This window comes from Loxodonta africana, chromosome 13 (assembly GCF_030014295.1).
Source record: "Loxodonta africana isolate mLoxAfr1 chromosome 13, mLoxAfr1.hap2, whole genome shotgun sequence".
NCBI lineage: Eukaryota > Metazoa > Chordata > Mammalia > Proboscidea > Elephantidae > Loxodonta > Loxodonta africana.
The window spans coordinates 5,846,720-5,866,200 of record NC_087354.1 but is presented as its reverse complement, the minus strand read 5'-3'; the positions used below and the strand labels follow the sequence as shown (position 1 = coordinate 5,866,200).

General features: G+C 41.4%; 1 protein-coding gene across 2 annotated transcripts in view; it reads right to left on the bottom strand.

Annotated features, from left to right (window-relative positions):
- Nucleotides 1–19,481, bottom strand: part of GABRG3 (gamma-aminobutyric acid type A receptor subunit gamma3) — a 971,382-nt gene that overhangs the window by 459,076 nt on the left and 492,825 nt on the right. The window contains exons 4-5 of one of the 2 annotated variants that reach the window (XM_003420641.3): nt 8,282–8,502; nt 4,800–4,882 (exon numbers count right to left, since the gene is read on the bottom strand). In XM_003420641.3, coding sequence (XP_003420689.1) covers nt 4,800–4,882; nt 8,282–8,502 — 304 coding nt within the window. Of the gene's footprint in view, nt 1–4,799; nt 4,883–8,281; nt 8,559–19,481 lie in introns of those variants that run through there. The other variant, XM_064296192.1, reaches the window with a different exon arrangement.

The window sequence follows — 19,481 nt, the reverse complement described above, 5'->3', positions numbered from 1 at the left end:
ATGGCCAACTGATTGGAAGAGGTCCATATTTATGCCTATTCCCAAGAAAGGTGATCCAACCAAATGTGGAAATTATAGAACAATATCATTAATATCACATGCAAGCAAAATTTTGCTGAAGATCGTTCAAAAATGGCTGCAGCAGTATATCAACAGGGAACTGCCAGAAATTCAGGCCAGTTTCAGAAGAGGACGTGGAACCAGGGATATCATTGCTGATGTCAGACGGATCCTGGCTGAAAGCAGAGAATACCAGAAGGATGCTTACCTGTGTTTTATTGATTATGCAAAGGCATTTGACTGTGTGGGTCGTAACAAACTATGGATAACACTGCAAAGAATGGGAATTTCAGGACATTTAATTGTGCTCATGAGGAACCTTTACATAGATCAGGAGGCAGTTGTTCGGATAGAACAAGGGGATACTGATTGGTTCAAAGTCAGGAAAGGTGTGCGTCAGGGTTGTATTCTTTCACCATACCTATTTAATCTGTATGCTGAACAAATAATACGAGAAGCTGGACTATATGAAGAAAAATGGGGTATGAGGATTGGAGGAAGACTCATTAGCAACCTGCATTATGCAGATGACACAACTTTGCTTGCTGAAAGTGAAGAGGACTTGAAGCACTTACTAATGAAGATCAAAGACCACAGCCTTCAGTATGGAGTACACCTCAACATAAAGAAAACAAAAATCCTCACATCTGGACCAATGAGCAACATCATGATAAACGGAGAAAAGATTGAAGTTGTCAAGGATTTCATTTTACTTGGATCCACAATCAACAGCCATGGAAGCAGCAGTCAAGAAATCAAAAGATGCATTGCATTGGGCGAATCTGCTGCAAAGGACCTCTTCAAAGTGCTGAAGACCAAAGATGTCACCCTGAAGACAAAGGTGCGCCTGACCCAAGCCGTAGTATTTTCAATTGCATCGTATGCATGTGAAAGCTGGACAGTGAATAAGGAAGACTGAAAAGAGTTGACGCCTTTGAAATTGTGTTGTTGGCGAAGAATATTGAATATACCATGGACTGCCAAAAGAACGAACAAATCTGCCTTGGAAGAATTACAACCAGAATGCTCTTTAGAAGCAAGGATGGTGAGACTGTGTCTTACATACTTTGGACGTGTTGTCAGGAGGGATGAGTCCCTGGAGAAGGACATCGTGCTTGGCAAAGTACAGGGTCAGCGGAAAAGAGGAAGACCCTTAACGAGGTGGATTGACACAGTGGCTGCAACAATAAGCTCAAGCATGACAACGATTGTAAGGATGGCGCAGGACCGGGCATTGTTTCGCCCTGTTGTGTATAGGGTCGCTATGAGTCAGAACCAACTCAACGGCACCTAACAACAACAACGACATTCACAGAATATCATAGTATGCATCAATAAAGAACAGTTATGAAGCTGTGAAACATTTCTTAACATGGAGGAATCTGGAAGGCATTATGCTGAGTGAAATGAGTTAGTTGCAAAAGGACAAATGTTTTATAAGACCACTATTATAAGGCCGCAAGAAATAGTTTAAACAGAAAAGAAAATATTCTTTGATGGTTACAAGAGGCGGGAGGGAGGGAGAGAGGGAGAAGGGTATTCAGTAATTAGATAGTAGACCAGGAACTACTTTAGGTCAAGGGAAAGACAACACCCAATTCAGGAGAGGCCAGCACAGCTGGACTAAACCAAAAGCAAAGAAGTTTCCTGAGTAAATTGAATATTTCTAAGGCCAGCATAGCAGGGGCAATGGTTTGTGGATCATGGTCTCAGGGGAATGTAAGTCAATTGGCATAATAAAATCTATTAAGAAAAAATCCTGCATCCCGCTTTTGAGAGTGGCGTCTGGGTCTTAAACACCTAGCAAGCATCCACCTAAGATGCATCAGTTGGTCTCAACCCACCTGGATCAAAGGATAATGAAGAACACCAAGGACACAAGGTAATAATGAGCCCAAGAGGCAGGAAGGGCTACATAAACCAGAGACTACATCAGCCTGAGACCAGAAGAACTAGATGGTGCCCAGCTACAACCGATGACTGCCCTGACAAGGAACACAACAGAGAAACCCTGAGGGATCAGGAGAGCAGTGGAATGCAGGCCCCAAAGTCTCATAAAAAGACCAGACTCAATGGTCTGACTGAGACTAGAAGGACCCCTGTGGTCATGGCCCCCAGACCTTCTGTTAGCCCAAAACGGGAGTCATTCCCAAAGCCAACTCTTCAGACAGGGATTGGACTGGACAATGAGATAGAAAAAGATTCTGGTGAAGAATGAGCTTATTGGATCAAGTAGACACTTGAGACTATGTAGTTATCTCCTATCTGGAGGGAGATGAGAGGGCAGAGGGGGTCAGAAGCTGGAGGAATGGACACAAAAAGAGAGAGTGGAGGGAAGGGGCAGTCTGTTTCATTAGGGGGAGAGCAATTAGGAGTATATAGCAAGGTGTATATAGATTTTTGTATGAGTATATAGATTTTTGTATGAGAGACTGGCTTAATTTGTAAACTTTTACTTAAAGCACAATAAAAATTTAAAAAAATTACTTGAAAAGTGGCCACCCATGGTATAACAATTGGTCTCTATTTGTCTGAAGCAACAGAGAAAGAAGGAAACTCAGCAATAGGGGGAGGTTTTGGAATATGTGGCTAATTGCCTCCATGAACAACTGCCGCCTTTGCTATGAGATCAGAACTGAATTGTGCTCTGCTACCATTACTGAATGCTTTGAGCAAAGATTCTATAGCAGAGTCCTCATCAAAAGGGGGAAAATGTGGAGCAGAATTTAAAATTATCACAGAATCCAGAATTTCTGAAGCCATTGATGCTAGATGAACCACAAAACTATTGCCCTGATATAATCTTTAACCATGAAACCATAACCAAAAATATCCCCCAAAGTCTTCTTTAAGCCAATGAAAAGTCTAGCTTAACTAGTAGAAAATATCTGCAATGAGCATTGCAGTCTTTTAAATAACCATAAGGGATCAAATTGATAGCTACTTAAAAAGTTAAAGAGGAAGAGTGGGGGGGCGGGGGTTTATGTCAATAGGGGAAGAACAAACTGGAAAATGAATGTAAGAGAGGCTGCACAATTTTAAGACTGTATTCCATGTCACTGTATTGTACATATAGAAATTGCTGAACCAGCGTATGCTGTGCTGTGTATATTTTCAACAACAATAATTTAAAAGAGAGAGAGACAGTCATGAGGCAGAGGCTGAGCAAGCCTGTTTAGAAGAAGCTACCTTCAATCCAATCTGAAACACTCCCCAGAAAACATTCTGGAAAATAGGCTCAAATGAAAAAAAAAAAAAAAAGACTAAACAGTAAACAAAGTAACGTAAGGCAGAGTAAAGAGAAACAACCAATTGTACAACCGTTCCTACAAAGATGGTAGGTATGGGAAGGCTCAGAAATTTAATTCAACAGACGACAATTAAAAATTTGATGAAGAAATAAGAAGCTGTCAAAATTGCATAGATTAGAAAACATGATACAAATGTCTAACAAAATGTCTAATAATGCAAAATAACCATTGATATTACAAACTCAGAGGAGTAAACAGTCCATTAGACCTTTGGAAGGTCGACAAAGCCAAATTTAACTTGGCTCACTAAGAAGACTAATAAACAGGTAAGTAGAAAAAATACCCATACATATATACATATATCCAAACTGACTCTCGAAGAACTAGACAATTCAAATGGCCGCATAACTTGTATACGTGTGCGATAACCATACAGAGAACAGCCAGTCCAAATGAGTCTATAGGCATGTTTATCAGGCATTCAGAAACAGCCATTCATATGCAAGGCACTGAATATTTGTATTATCAGCAAATATAATTGATTTTTGGAATGTATTATTTAAAGTTTAGATTCCACAAATTGAACTATTCGCTATATTAGAATATTTTTACCAACCTAAGAGATCAGTAAAATTTTGCCTTCTCCTTGCCTTTTTCTAAATCTAAATACATTGTAAAGTATGTTCATCTGCTTATTTCGTCTTTGTCTTCTTGCTATGTCCAAAAACTTCTGCATGAGATTTTATCAAGCTCATTTGTCCTGCCCCAAATGCAATTACATAGAAAGCCAATAATGTTAATTGAATTCTCTGAATTGTACATAAGTAGTTATGGTTATGGTTAATACATTTAAAATGAAACAGCATGAGTTCAACAGATGTGTTTATGGATTGACCTTTACTTAAAAACTTATCTTTACTTAATAACATTTACTTTACTGACATTTGATATTTCCTTTTATATGAATCCTGTACTTAGCATTAAGATATTGTTTGTAAGAATCTGTAAATGATTATTAGCTCTGATATCAATAATAAGTAAAATACTGGAAGATAAAATGCTGTGAAAAATTGCATTCCACAATCATTCAATGAGACAAATATAAACATATTTAAAGAAAAAAACTCATCTTGCTACCTAGAAGACAGATCACCTCACTTTAAGGTGATTAAATCTAAAAATATCCCAAAAGAATTTTGTATACTTCCAAATAGTATGCACAACTCATCAGCATAAGGTTCCTTATGGAATAATGGGCCAACAGAATAATAAATGCTTATGTTGCACATAGCCATATTACTTATCTATTTGGTAACATGGGTCCTATGTAACAAATTCTAGAGTGAAAACACCCAGATGGTTGGCACCAAAACTGTTGTAAGTATTCTCTGGTTGAACAGCGCAGCTACAAACAACCCCATGACTTCTGCCAGATCCCAGCTCCCCACCAAGCACCCCCTCACAGTGTGCACACCACAGGGTACTCACAGCTGGAGAAAATCAGTGGGCATGAGTGCTCATCCATGGGGAAGTTGTGCAGCTGCAGCTGGCACTCTGCGTTAATGGTGAGCCTGTAGAAGAGCCAAGCATTACTCTTGGAGACTCCAGCAATCACCCAGTGAAGCCCATGTGCCAGGCTATGAGGGTGTCATGGTCCCACAATGCGGGAACATGGAAGACAGCTCATGGGTTCTGGGTGATGGGCGTCCTCATTAAGAAATGCACTCAGATGCTTTTGTTGTGTTGTGCTATTTTGTTTTGTTTTTAACTACAAGTAGCAGAGAAAATTCCAATTAGTAAAATTCCAAACTGAGTCTAGAAATACAAACAAACTCAGAGGGAAGACAAATAAAACCAACTGTTGTTTCATCACTAGCTGTTTGCAATTTGTTTGACTGAATTAAAACCTTTCATTGTGAAATCAGTGTAACTGGCCAAATAAACCTAATGTCAAATTAACTCACTTGTAGGGGGTGTTCCACATTTGTGCTTTTTCCCAAGGCAGGCAGTGATGGCTATATTAAGTGTGGCATTGGGTTGCTCCAGAGCAGGTAACCCTGAATTTTGGAGTTTGCATAAAGCATTCCAGAACCTGATATGTCTCCAGTCTGGGTTTTGCTGAGGCTCAAATTCACTTCAGAGTCCCATCATATTTCCTCAAGAATTGAGGGGAAAAAACAATGAGGATCTGTTACAAACTCCTGCTCTCTAAATTTAAATTTAGTTCATCAGCAGAGTTCCCTGCTGTGGCTTTTTTATTTGTTTGTTTTTGTTCCCAGCTTGCTGAAATTATTTCCCTGAAACTCTAAAATTTTCTAATTTTCTGCTTACTTTGATCTTAACCCATATCTGTATTTCTGCTATAGATAAGTGTTTAACATTGTGAGTTACAGATTTCTACCCATGGCTACAATTCATTTGTAATAAAAGCTTATGATACCAACTTATTCCATTATTGGCAGTGCTAATTTTGGATCCCTTGGCAAAGGTGGTGTCCACCAGATTTCTCCAGTGTGCAATAACCTTTTCTCTGGGCTGGTAAACTTTGAAGCCATGTGAGTGTTCTTTTCCCCAACAAAATTATACTCAGTGGTGTAATTCCTTGTGAAAACTGCATCAGTGATTGAAAATTGGAGATTTCATAATTTTCTCTTTCCTACCCATTTACTAGCTAGCATTCATCTAGATAAAAATAGAGGAACTCTCTGCTCCTGTTTTATTATCATTGCGGATTCTTCTGAATTGATGCAATGGTTTAAAAAAATATCACTTATGTGTGTTCTTGCAAAAATAATTTAACCTCAATCTAATAATGAGCTAACAGACACAAATTCAAACTGTAAAGCATGGTCCAAAACTTCAGGCCTGTACTCTCCAAAATGTACAAGTCACAAAGAGAAGTGCTAGGGGAACTGAACTAGTTTCAAGGAAACTGCAAGGCACAGGAGTGTAAGCACTTCACAATCCATGGCTGGACCCTGGAAAGTGGGGACACCTGAATATCTTATGGAAACCCTGGTGGTGTAGTGGTTAAGTACTACAGCTGCTAACCAAAAGGTCGGCAGTTCAAATCCACTAGGGGCTCCTTGGAAACTCTATGGGGCAGTTCTACCCTGTCCTTTAGGGTTGCTATGAGTCAGAATCGACTCGACAGCAACAGGTTTGGTTTTTTTTGGTTTGAATATCTTATTGTTGTGTGATGTTACATTTCTGGGGTAAAACAGCAGTATTGAAGTTATGTAGGAGATTCTCTTGTTCTTAAGGGGAACAGGCTGAAATATTTAGGAGTCAAGTCTGCAACTTAATTTAAAAAATGAACAGCAAAAACAAATGTGGTTATGCATGTATACGCATGTGAATATACATTTGTGTGTGTGCAGCGGAGGAAGGGAAGAGAAAAAAGAGGGCACAAATGTGGCAAAATGGTAATGAAGGAAAAGAGGCATTTCTTGTTTTATTATTTCAACTTTTTTGTAGCATTGAATTTTTTCTTTTCATTTGAGAAGAAAAGAGAGAGAAGTCTCAGGAACAATACAATCCCAAAGTGTTATCGTTTTTGACAAATACATCACCTTTTCTCTCATTGTTTTTCAAGTGCTTGTCCCCTTGGGCAAGATGTGCTGGCAACAGGTTTTCCTGGGTAAACTTGTCCTTACTGTTCATTGGGGATACAGATGTTGCTGCTGCTGCAGGGCTATGCGTGGGTCAGAGCCCAGGACAGGCAGGGAGGGAAAAAGGGATGTAGACACTGCCCTGTGAGTGTATAGCTTGGTGAGGAGGAACACAGCAGGCATTTAACCAAATACATGTATAACTAAGAGTGTAAAAAATGCTTCAAAGGAAAAGAACAGCTAGATAGAAGAGACAAAATGGGCCAATGTAATTTAGATTGGGGACTTCAGAGGAACTTTCTGAGAAGGCCTTATCCAAGCCAGATTCCTGAAGGAGGATCTAGGGTTAGCCAGCTGGTGAGTTTTCCCAGCACAGGAAATGGGGTGTGCAAAGGCTCTGGAAAGAGGGAAGGAAAGAGGGAGGAAAGAGGTGATGGAGTGAATGCACGAGTTTAACACCCTTAAATACCCAGGAGGAGGCCAGGGTGGCTGGAAAGGGTATGTGAAAGGAAAAGTGCTGAAGCTGGAATTGGAGAGAGAGGTAGACCAGGGCCAGGGTGTACAGAACATCTCAGGGCATGTTAAAAACGCTCAGTCTTACCACAAATTCAAAGGGAAGCCCTCATTGACAGAACAAGAGTGGCATCTGAAATGGATGTTTCATGAATATCACTTTGCTGCTATAGGCAGGACTGGGAAGGCAGAAGGAAGGGCATTCTCCCTGTCCAGGGAGGAGGCGGCTTGGGTCTGTCTGTGGCAGCAGAGATGGGGAGAGGTGTACAAAATTGTCAGATTCTAATAATGGGTTGGGTGGGTAGAGGAGGGAAAAGGAGTACGCATGAGATCTGGAGGAAAGGGTGCAGGTGGTGCTGTCCACTGGAGGATGCAAGTCACAGATGGAGAAAAGAAAGATATCACACATCTCAGCTGAAGCATACTGAATCTGAGATGCCTTTATACCTTCAGAGTAGTAGTTCAGAGGGATGTTTTGGGTTGGATTAAAAAAAAATACCTGTCGCCATCGATTCCGACTCATAGCAACCCTACAGGTCAGAGTAGAACTGCTCCATAGGATTTCCAAGGGGTCCCTGGTGGATTCAAACTGCTGACCTTTTGGTTAGCAGTTGAGCTCTTAACCATTGTGCCACCAGGACTCCATTAAGAATGCCGTTATTGTGCGCGGTCAAGTCTATTCCAACTTGTAGGTTATCAGGACCAAATTTTTCAGAACGTAGTAGCAAGCCAGTCATAAAAAATGACTGGACTTAATGATAAAAATAGGGTCTCATCTCTCTGGTGATCTAATTCAAGAATCCAAAGTTAGATCGTAAGTAATTAAAGATCCACACAGCATATTACCTTAAAGTGTAGAGGATTTTCCCATCATTCCAGATTCTGAGGAGCTGGTTGGGTGTGGTGATCCAGTGGGCCTCTGCAGTCTTAGAATTGCGGAAGATGGTATCTGGGATCCATATCAGCCCCACCATGTTGCTATTTAGGGTAAGGATCTTCATCGTGCTGTTAAATCGAAGGCGGGTGTCTGTCCAGGTCTGAGCAAAAAATATATCAATTTGATATTCCTGAAACAAAGCAGAAGGAGAAGGCAGTTTGTCTTAGTCATCTAGTGCTGCTATAACAGAAATACCACAAGTGGATGGCTTTAGCAAAGAGAAATCTGTTTCTTCACAGTAAAGTAGGCTAAAAGTCCAAATTCAGGGCATCAGCTTCAGGGGAAGGCTTTTTCTGTTGGCCTTCTCTTCAATCTTCCCCCAGACTAGGAGCTTCTCCACGCAGGGACCCCAGGTCCAAAGGATGCACTCTGCTCCCATCACTGCTTTGTTGATGGTATGAGGTCCCCAACACTCTGCTTGCTTCACTTTCCTTTTATCTCTTATAAGATAAAAGGGTGTGATGCAGGCCACACCCCAGGAAGCTCCCTTTACATTGGATCAGGGAGGTGACCTTATTAAGGGTGTTACAATCCCACCCTAATCCTCTTTAACATAAAATTACAATCATGAAATGGAGGACAACCACATGATACTGGGAATAATGGCCCAGGCAAACTGATACACACATTTTGGGGGGGGAATAATTCAATCTATGACACAGTTCTATTAATGAATTTTATAGATGCTTTTTTAAATTTTTTTGTCAGAAGTTTTTTTTTTCCTCCATGTTTACACCCTCACCTCCCCATTCACCTTTCTGTGAGTACTTAACACTATGCCTGGCTCAACATGGGAGACATTCAACAGATGTTAACTGGTACTATTCATAGTGTGATAACATATGTGAAAACGCTTTGTAAACCTTATTGTAATACAAACATAAAGTATAATGAGAGCCCAAAAGATACAGAAAAATAAAATTGAAAGTGTGAGCTTAGACCTTGCATTCACAAGCCCAAACTTTGACAGGTAGCTTCAGATCTTTAATCTGTAAAATGGGGAAAATGCTAGTGCCCACCTTCTAGAGGTATTATAAAGACGAAAAGATGAAAGGAAATGATTAAATAAAAAACACTTAGTGCTTGGCATAGAGTAAGTTGTCCATAAATATTAGCTCATGTGATAACTTTTTTTTTTTTTTTTCCAGTTAGGAGCCTCCTCAAACAACACAACCCAGAACAAAAAGAAACAAAGCTGCAACAACAAAAAACTACAGAGGTTGTAGTCACCAGACCCATACGCTGATTCTGACAGAAGTCTGAAGAACTCAGTTATAGAGGCAAATTCTGAGCTCAGGAAGGCCTTCAGGGCTCACCCTACAGAATGAGATCCTCTGTAACCACCAGATACTAGGATGGGACTTCTGTTGTCACAGGACTTGAGATCTGTGTCTAGACTGGATACCATAGAGGCCATTCCTCTAGTCAAAGTTTATAGGGCCATCATCAGTTTCATGAAATTGAGAAGCTGACTATCACAGATTTTATGCCTTTCACAGTTTCTGTTATGTCTTAGGTATTGTAAGTTTACTATTTTATAGAGTGTGAGTTCAGTTCTATTCAACTAAATCCAGTATTTTTCCTTTCCATGGAGTTTCCAGATATAGAACCTTTCTGAGATAGGTAGTTCAGCTGACTAACTCCCACCTTTTACTAACTAATTGATTTTTCATCATTTATTTGGAGCATTGATGATGCCAGGCCCTGGAAATATTGGATACCCAGCACTGTGATGAGCAGCCCAGCTCCCACCCTCAGGGAATTTACATTCTAGTCAGGAAGATGGGCACTAAACAAACAGTTAAGTTAAAACTTGCAGTATGTCTGATGGTCATATATTCTTAACAGAAAAATAAGGCTGGTGTACCAGTCAGGGTTCTAGTTGTTGTTGTTGTTGTTGTTAGGTGCTGTCGAGTCGGTTCTGACTCATAGCGACCCTATGCACAACAGAACAAAACACTGCCCGGTCCTGTGCCATCCTTACAATCGTTGCCATGCTTGAGCTCATTGTTGCAGCCACTGTGTCAATCCATCTCGTTGAGGGTCTTCCTCTTTTCTGCTGACCCTGTACTCTGCCAAGCACGATGTCCTTCTCCAGGGGCTGATCCCTCCTGACAACATGTCCAAAGTATGTAACACGCAGTTTCATCATCCTTGCTTTTAAGTAGCATTCTGGTTGTACTTCTTCTAAGACAGATTTGTTTGTTCTTTTGGCAGTCCGTGGTATATTCAATACTCTTTGCCAACACCACAATTCAAAGGCATCAACTCTTCTTTGGTCTTCCTTATTCACTGTCCAGCTTTCACATGCATATGATGCCATTGAAAATACCATGGCTTGGGTCAGGCGCAGCTTTGTCTTCAGGGTGACATCTTTGGTCTTCAACACTTTGAAGAGGTCCTTTGCAGCAGATTTACCCAATGCAATGTGTCTTTTGATTTCTTGACTGCTGCTTCCATGGCCGTTGATTGTGAATCCAAGTAAAATGAAATCCTTGACAACTTCAATCTTTTCTCCATTTATCATGATGTTGCTCATTGGTCCAGTTGTGAGGATTGTTGTTTTCTTTATGTTGAGGTGTAATGCATACTGAAGGCTGTGGTCTTTGACCTTCATTAGTAAGTGCTTCAAGTCCTCTTCACTTTCAGCAAGCAAAGTTGTGTCATCTGCATAATGCAGGTTGTTAATGAGTCTTCCTCCAATCCTGATACCCCATTTTTCTGCATATAGTCCAGCTTCTCGTATTATTTGTTCAGCATACAGATTAAATAGGTATGGTGAAAGAATACAACCCTGACGCACACCTTTCCTGACTTTGAACCAATCAGTATCCCCTTGTCCTGTCCGAACAACTGCCTCCTGATCTATGTAAAGGTTCCTCATGAGCACAATTAAATGTTCTGGAATTCCCATTCTTTGCAGTGTTATCCATAGTTTGTTACGATCCACACAGTCAAATGCCTTTGCATAATCAATAAAACACAGGTAAGCATCCTTCTGGTATTCTCTGCTTTCAGCCAGGATCCATCTGACATCAGCAATGATATCCCTGGTTCCACGTCCTCTTCTGAAACTGGCCTGAATTTCTGGCAGTTCCCTGTTGATATACTGCTGCAGCCATTTTTGAACGATCTTCAGCAAAATTTTGCTTGCATGTGATATTAATGATATTGTTCTATAATTTCCACATTTGGTTGGATCACCTTTCTTGGGAATAGGCATAAATATGGACCTCTTCCAATCAGTTGGCCAGGAAGCTGTCTTCCATATTTCTTGGCATAGACGAGTGAGCACCTCCAGCACTGCATTTGTTTCTGGAAACATCTCAGTTGATATTCCATCAATTCCTGGAGCCTTGTTTTTCGCCAATGTCTTCAGAGCAGCTTGGACTTCTTCCTTCAGTACCATTGGTTCCTGATCATATGTTACTTCTTGAAATGGTTGAATATCAACGAATTCTTTTTTGTATAATGACTCTGTGTATTCCTTCCATCTTCTTTTGATGCTTCCTGCATCCTTTAATATTTTCCCCTATGGAATCCTTCACTATAGCAACTCGAGGCTTGAATTTTCTCTTCAGTTCTTTCAGCTTGAGAAATGCCGAGCGTGTTCTTCCCTTTTGGTTTTCCATCTCCAGCTCTTTGCACGTGTCATTATAATACTTTACTTTGTCTTCTCGAGAGGCCCTTTGAAATCTTCTGTTCAGTTCTTTTACTTCATCAATTCTTCCTTTTGCTTTAGCTGCTCGATGCTCAAGAGCAAGTTTTAGAGTCTTCTCTGACATCCATCTTGGTCTTTTCTTTCTTTCCTGTCTTTTCAGTGACCTCTTGCTTTCTTCATGAATGATGTCCTTGATGTCATTCCACAACTCGTCTGGTCTTCGGTCACTAGTGTTCCAGGATTCTCGTTAAAATAGAAAAATGCTCTCTAATATTTAAAGCAGGAATAGCTATATCACAGGGAGCCCAAACTTTGTGCAAGTATTAAATGACCAGGGAAATGATGCCAGGGGAGCAGGGTTGAAGCAAGTTCTCATGGGAGCCCTTCCAGGGCCTTGGTGAGGCTCAGCAAACATAGCAGGAGTGTAGAAAACCTCAGCCACCAGAAGGGTCTACCTAAAGTCCTCGCCTCTAGAGAATAATGGTCTCTGCCTCCTCACTACCTTCCAACACCTGTGTACCTGACTTTCATTGGCAGGCTCTAAACCCAGAACCACACAGAGCCAGAGTCTAAGAGGAAGTGAGTTTGTGCCATTCCCTGTCATATACCCCAGCACACACTGACTGATATAAAAATGCATTTAAAAGATTGCTGAGACAAAACTAAAGCTAAACCAAAAGAGCATTGCCATTGAGTCAATTCCAACTCACAGAGACGCTACAGGACAGAGTAGAACTGCCCCATAGGGTTTCCAAGGCTGTAATCTTTATGGAAGCAGACTACCACTTCTTGGTCCCATGGAGTAGCTGGTAGGTTCAAACCACTGATCTTTGGGTTAGCAACCGAGCTCTTAACCCCTGCACCACCAGGGTTCCTTGTTTTTGTCCTAGATCTCAGAAATAGGGGCCAATTCATGTGGAATTGGAGGCTGGAACCATAGTTGCTCATGTTACACATGGGTGAAATATTTAGCAAAATCAACACCTGTAATAATTTGGAAGGCAGGGCATTTGCCTAGTGTGTGTTTTGTTGCTCTTTGGGTAGAGGTTGTATAAAGAATGTTAATTAGCATGTATTGACTACTATTTAATGTGCTTGGTTAGTTATTACAAAAAGAAACAATCTCAACTGGCCAGTTTGAAAGTGGTTATGGAAAAGAAAAGAAAGATACAGCCAATGCAGGGTCTGCTAGGTTTGGAAGAGGCAGATGTCCCCATTAACGTCAGCAAAGTAATAACACTGAGAAACGCTGTGTCAGAAGCCTATTAAATCTTAGCTTTGCAGAAATAATCAAACCCTTTGCTGAATGGATTAAGTTGCCACCCTGTAAAATCTTTAATCGTACAGATGTGGCTCAAGGAAAAGAGATTCCTAAATGTGGCTCTCCTGCTGAAACTTGGTAGGGGCAAGATGCTTGCACTTAAAGAGTCACTGTTGTTAACTGCTTCGAGTTGGCCCCAGACTCATGGTGACCCCATGCACAATGAATGAAACACTGCCAAGTCCTATACCATCACCATGATCTGTTCTTGTAATCCACAGAGTTTTCATTGGCTGATTTTCTGAAGTAAATCTCCTGGCTTTTCTTTATAGTCTGTTCTAGGCTGGAAGCTCCACTGAAACCTGCTCAGCACCATAGCAACACTTCGCCTTCACTGACAGATGGATAGTGGCTGCACATGTGCTGCAATGTCCAGGAATAGAACCTGGGTCTCTCACATGGTAGGTGGCAAACCTACCACTAAAGCACCTGAACCCCATTGTCACGGAGTCAATTCTGACTCATAGCGACCCTACAGGACAGAGTAGAACTGCCTCACAAGGCTTCCGAGACTGCCACATCTTTCTCCTGAGGAGTGGCTGGTGGGTTCAAACTACTAGCCTTTCTGCTAGCAGCCGAGTGCTTAACCACTGTACCACAAGGGCACCACTGAAACATCACTGCCTACTAATTTAAAAAGACAGTAATATTGACAGCAAGGGAGAAAGTGAGAGTGAGGAAGGGAAGAGGAAAGGAGAGGAAGAGAGTGAGATGGGAAGCAAAGGAAGGAAGGAGAGAGAGTGAGAGGAAGAAAGGGGGAAAGGATAGGGGCACTGGCATGCAACAGCAGAGGCAAGGAGCCACCCTGGGAGCAAAACTGGAGCCTTCTCCAGGAGGACTCTCCACCCCAGCGACAGGGCCCTGCAGTGGGTTCCAGAGTTGCTGCAGACTAGTGGCTGGTGATTATGGTGGTCCTGGCCCCTTTCCATCACTTTGTGTAAAGTGCATGTGTAGGGCAGAGAGGCCTGAGATGGATTTTCTTCTTAGTTTATAGGTTGGTGGAGCAAGGAAAGCTGGCTCCAGACTTGATTTAGAGGTTAGCATACATGTTTATGACTTTGACCTAGGGCTGTGATTGGACTGGCCTTTTGGTTTGTTGCCTCCCTTGAAGAGGGGATGAGTGCATTTTTCCTGACATGGGGAAAGTTAAATAAATATTTGGTGGCTGGATATAGATCATGGTGGTCCTTAATGATGTTCATCCAATACTGCAGCTCCCCCTCTTTAGGGTAAATGGTGGAATTGCCCTTTCCTACCTCACTGTGGGGCTGGGTCTGGCTGTCACACTGTGATAAGGTGAAATACAGCAGGGTGGTAGGTATTAATCTCAGGAGACGCTTGAAGAGCAGGTGTGGGTACCTGAGAGTGTGTGGAGCACAGCCCCTGCTGACTCACCCTCACAGCCCCTGCTGACTCACCCTCGACACAGATCACAGGTGAGAAATTACGCCATGGACACAGAAGTGGGGTTGGTAAGAGGAGCAAACCCCAGCCCGTCCTGACTGGTAGGGTGGGGAAGGAAAGAAGGGTTCTGTGACGTTGCGAGGGGGAGCAAGAGAGCCTCACTGAGAACACGACTTATGATCCAAGACCTCGGTGAGGTGTAGGAGTGAGCCAGGGGAATGAGAGCCTAAGAAGGGGAGGCACCTGGCCTGAAAGCTTGTGCTGTGCAGAATAGAGGGCAGTGCAGTCCCTCCCACCTTGACTTCAGGATGATGATTTATGACTGAGTGGGTAACATGCTGCATTTCCACAATAGTTTCAATAAAAATTGAGAATTCCTGGGTGCTGCAAACAGTTAACATGCCAGCTGCTAACAGAAAGGTTGGTGGTTTGAGTTCACCCAGAGGCATCTTGGAAGAAAGGCCTGGAGATCTACTTCTGAAAACCATGGGGTCACCATGAATCAGAGTTGACTCAACAGCAACTGATTTACTTTCGCAACAACTCCGTGATAGATGACTTCATCATACGTCCCATCGTCAGTGGCCGGTAGGAACTTTGATATGTCTGATCTCTGCTTGAAGTATGCAGGACCTGTCACTGTAGCAGTACTGTTCGGGGGGACGTTAATGACCCTTTCACTGCTTTACTGCTTTCTGTTGAGGGGTGCATATGCTGGATGCTTTGTGGGGGCCATGCTCTCCTTTACTCTCAAGTACTGCCCCAAACCTAACTTAGAACAGCGTAACAGCAAGCTTGGTGTGGATGTTTTATTGTGGACACACTTGACTAAATGTTGGAGAAACACTTCACATTCACAGAGAAATATATTTTTTACTTAATTCATCAACTTTCTTTGTAATGACATTAATCATCCCTCCCATATGCAGAGGAAAAAATAATTCTTAAAGTGTCATTCTAAAAATAAGCAACATTCTATATAATTCATAAATAAGCTGTGAAAGTAATGTGTATGAAATATTAGTAAACATAGAAAAAAATTTTTTTTTTCCTACAGGGGAGAAATGTGCAGAATCCCCCGATTTAAGCCCTAGTGCTCATGGAGAGCCTACATTCATAATTTGTTTCAATAATTGGAGCTCTTAATGATTCCTAAATAAGCCATGAAATGTGCAGTATCTGGAGAAAAAAACAGAAGACATACAGTTCTGAAGAACTTTTAACCAAAACATCTAAAAAATTATTCAAAAAAAAAAATTCCTAATACTTCCTTCTTTTACCGAAGAAGAGGATTTTGTGACTCCAGGTCTTCAACAAAATACTGAAGTCTAACTGACATTAGTACCTTCCTGACGTTAAGAGATTTTCATACCTGCCTTTGGTACCCACGGAGTCCTGGCGACCCAGAGTAATTTGACAATGGAGGAGGTATTTACAAGTGGCGCAGTGGTTAAGCGCTCATCTGCTAACCAAAAGGTTGGCAGTACAAATCCACCAGCCGCTCCTTGGAAACTCTATGGGGGCAGTTCTGCTGTTGTATAGTGTTGCTATGAGTCAGAACCGACTCAATGGCAGCGACCCTATAGGACAGAGTAGAACTGCCTCATAGAGTTTCCAAGGGGTGCCTGGTGGATTCAAACTGCTGAACTTTTGGTTAGCAGACGTAGCTCTTAACCACTAGGCTACCAGAGTTTCCATATATATATATATATGAAGTCCATTATATATAGTTACATGTATAATTGTTTTATATATATATATATATTAGTTACATACGTATTTGTGAGAATATGAAGCACATATTGCCCCATACAAATAGCCATGTTAGCTTAGCTATTTTTCATATTAATTCACATTGGTTGTTTTTAGCTGCCATCGAGTCTGCCATGACTCATAGCAACCTTATGTATAACAGAATGCAATGTTTCCAGGCTCTGCGCCATCCTCACAGTTGTTGGTATGTTTGAGCCCTTGGTTGCAGCCACTGTGTCAATACATCTCAGTGACACTCTCCCTCTTTTTCACTGACCCTCTGCTTTATAAAGCATGATGTCTTTCTCCAGCAATTGTTTCCCCCTGATGACGTGCTCAAAGTGAGTGAGATGAAGTCTCGAAATCCTCACTTTTAAGGAGCATTCTGACTGCACTTCCTCGAAGACAGTTTTGTTCCTTCTTTTGGAAGTCTATCATATATTCAATATACTTCTCCAACCTCACAATTCGAATGCTTTAATTCTCCTTAGATCTTCCATTTTTCATGGCCCAACTTTCCCATGCATATGAGGCAATTAAAAAGACCATGGCTTTGTTCAGGCATGCCTTAGTCATTGAAGAGGCTGGTATGATATACGTACAGAATATTGGGAGAGTGAAGGCTACAAATTAATCTAATTCATTAGTACTTTGCAACTAAGTAAAGCAAGATTCATTGCCCATCTTGAACAGTAATGCAAATGATTTGTTTATCAATTCATTAACTTCACATATAGATGACAGAACACCAGGATGGGGGGATGACCTGGATTTCCCGGCCCAGGTTGTAAGGCAGCCTCCTATGTAAGTCTCTGCTGTCTGCAAACCACCTAATCACAGGCTGCTCACCATTAACAACCACGGGCAGGGGCGGCGGGACAGGCATACCTTGTGGAGAAAACCATAGAGCACCCTTACACTTGCCTCAACCTCCCCCAAAGTGTTTGAGAAGTCCACAACTGCTTTTTCTTATTTTTTAAAGATTAAAGTTGTGAAATATGCACACCTTTAATTTTAGGGTTTCATTCTTTCTGCAAGAAGGTTCTGCAAATTACCTTCTTTTTCCCTAACATGAAATTACTTTCATAACAAAGTGTGTGAACTTCTTGAAAAATTGTCCCCCATTTTCCTAGTATATCACCTTTTTTAAAATATTATTTTAATTTTTATTGTGCTAAAAGTGAAAGCTTACAAATCAATTCAGTCTCTTATACAAAAATTTATATACAACTTGCTATATACTCCTAATTGATCTCCCCCCAGTGAGACACCACACCCCTTCCCTCCACTCTCTCTTTTCATGTCCATTCCACCAGCTTCTGACCCCCTTTGACCTCTCATCTCCCCTCCAGATAGGAGATGCCAACATAGTCTCATGTGTCTACTTAATCCAAGAAGCTCATTCTTCACCACCGTCTTATCCCATTGTCCAGTCCAATCCCTGTCTGAAGAGTTGGCTTTGGAAATGGTTCCAATCTTGGGTTAACAGAAGGTCTGGGAACCATGACCACCGGGGTCCTTCTAGTCTCAGTCAGACCATTAAGTCTGGTCTTTTTACAAAATTTGGGGTCTGCATCTCACTGCTCTCCTGCTCGCTCAGGGGTTCTCTGTTGTGTTCCCTGTCATGGCAGTCATCAGTTGTAGCCGGGCACCATCTAGCTTTTCTGGTCTCGGGCTGATGTAGTCTCTGATTTATGTGGTTTTTTGTATCTCTTGGGCTCATAATTACCTTGTGTCTTTGGTGTACTTCATTCTTCTTTGCCCCAGGTGGGTTGAAACCAATTGATGTGTCTTAGATAGCCGCTTGCTAGCGTTTAAAATCCCAGGTGCCACTCTCCAAAGAGGCATGCAGAATGTTTTCTTAATAGATTTTATTATACCAATTGACTTAGATGTCCCCTGAGACCATGGCCCCCAAGCCCCATCCCTGCTATGCTGGCCTTCGAAGCTTTCAGTTTATTCAGGGAACTTCTTTGCTTTTGGTTTAGTCCACTTGTGCTGACCTCTCCTGTACTGTGTGTTGTCTTTCCCATCACCTAAAGTAGTTCTTCACTACTAATTAGTGAATAGCCTTCTCTCTCCCTCCCTCTCCCCGCTCTCGTAACCATCAAAGAATATATTCTTCTCTGTTTAAACTATTTCTCAAGTTTTATGATAATGGTCTTATACTCTATTGGTCCTTTTGCAACTAACTCACTTCACTCAGCATAAGGCCTTCCAGATTCCTGCATGATATGAAATGTTTCACAAGTTCATCACTGTTCTTTATTGATGCATAGTATTCCACTGTGTGAATATACCATAATTTATTTATCCATTCATCTGTTGATGGACGCCTTGGTTGCTTCCATCTTTTTGCTATTGTAAACAGTGCTGCAATGAACATAGGTGTGCATATATCCGTTTCTGTCTCTTACTTCTCTAGGATATATTCCAAGAAGTGGGATTGGTGGGATCATGTGGTAGTTCTATTTATAGTTTTTGAAGGCAGTGTCAAATCAATTCACAAAGTGGTTGTACCATTTTACATTCTCACCAGGAGTGTATAAGTGTTCAAGTCTCTCCACAACCTCTACAACATTTATTATTCTGTGTTTTTTGGATTAGTGTCAGCATTGTTGGAGTGAGATGAAATCTCATTGTAGTTTTGATTTGCGTTTCTCTGATGGCTAATGATCGTGACCGTTTCCTCTGGTATCTGTTAGCTACCTGAATGTCTTCTTTAGTAAAGTACCTGTTCATATTCTTTGCCCATTTTTTAATTGGGCTATTTGTCTTTTTGTAGTTGTGGTTTTGCAGTATTATATAGAGTTTAGAGATCAGACGCTGATTGGAAATGTCATAGCTAAAAACTTTTTCCCAGTCTGTAGGTAATCTTTTTACTCTTTAGGTGAAGTCTTTGTATGAGCATAGGTGTTTAAATTTTAGGAGCTCCCAGTTATCTAGTTTCTCTTCTGCATTTTTAGTAATG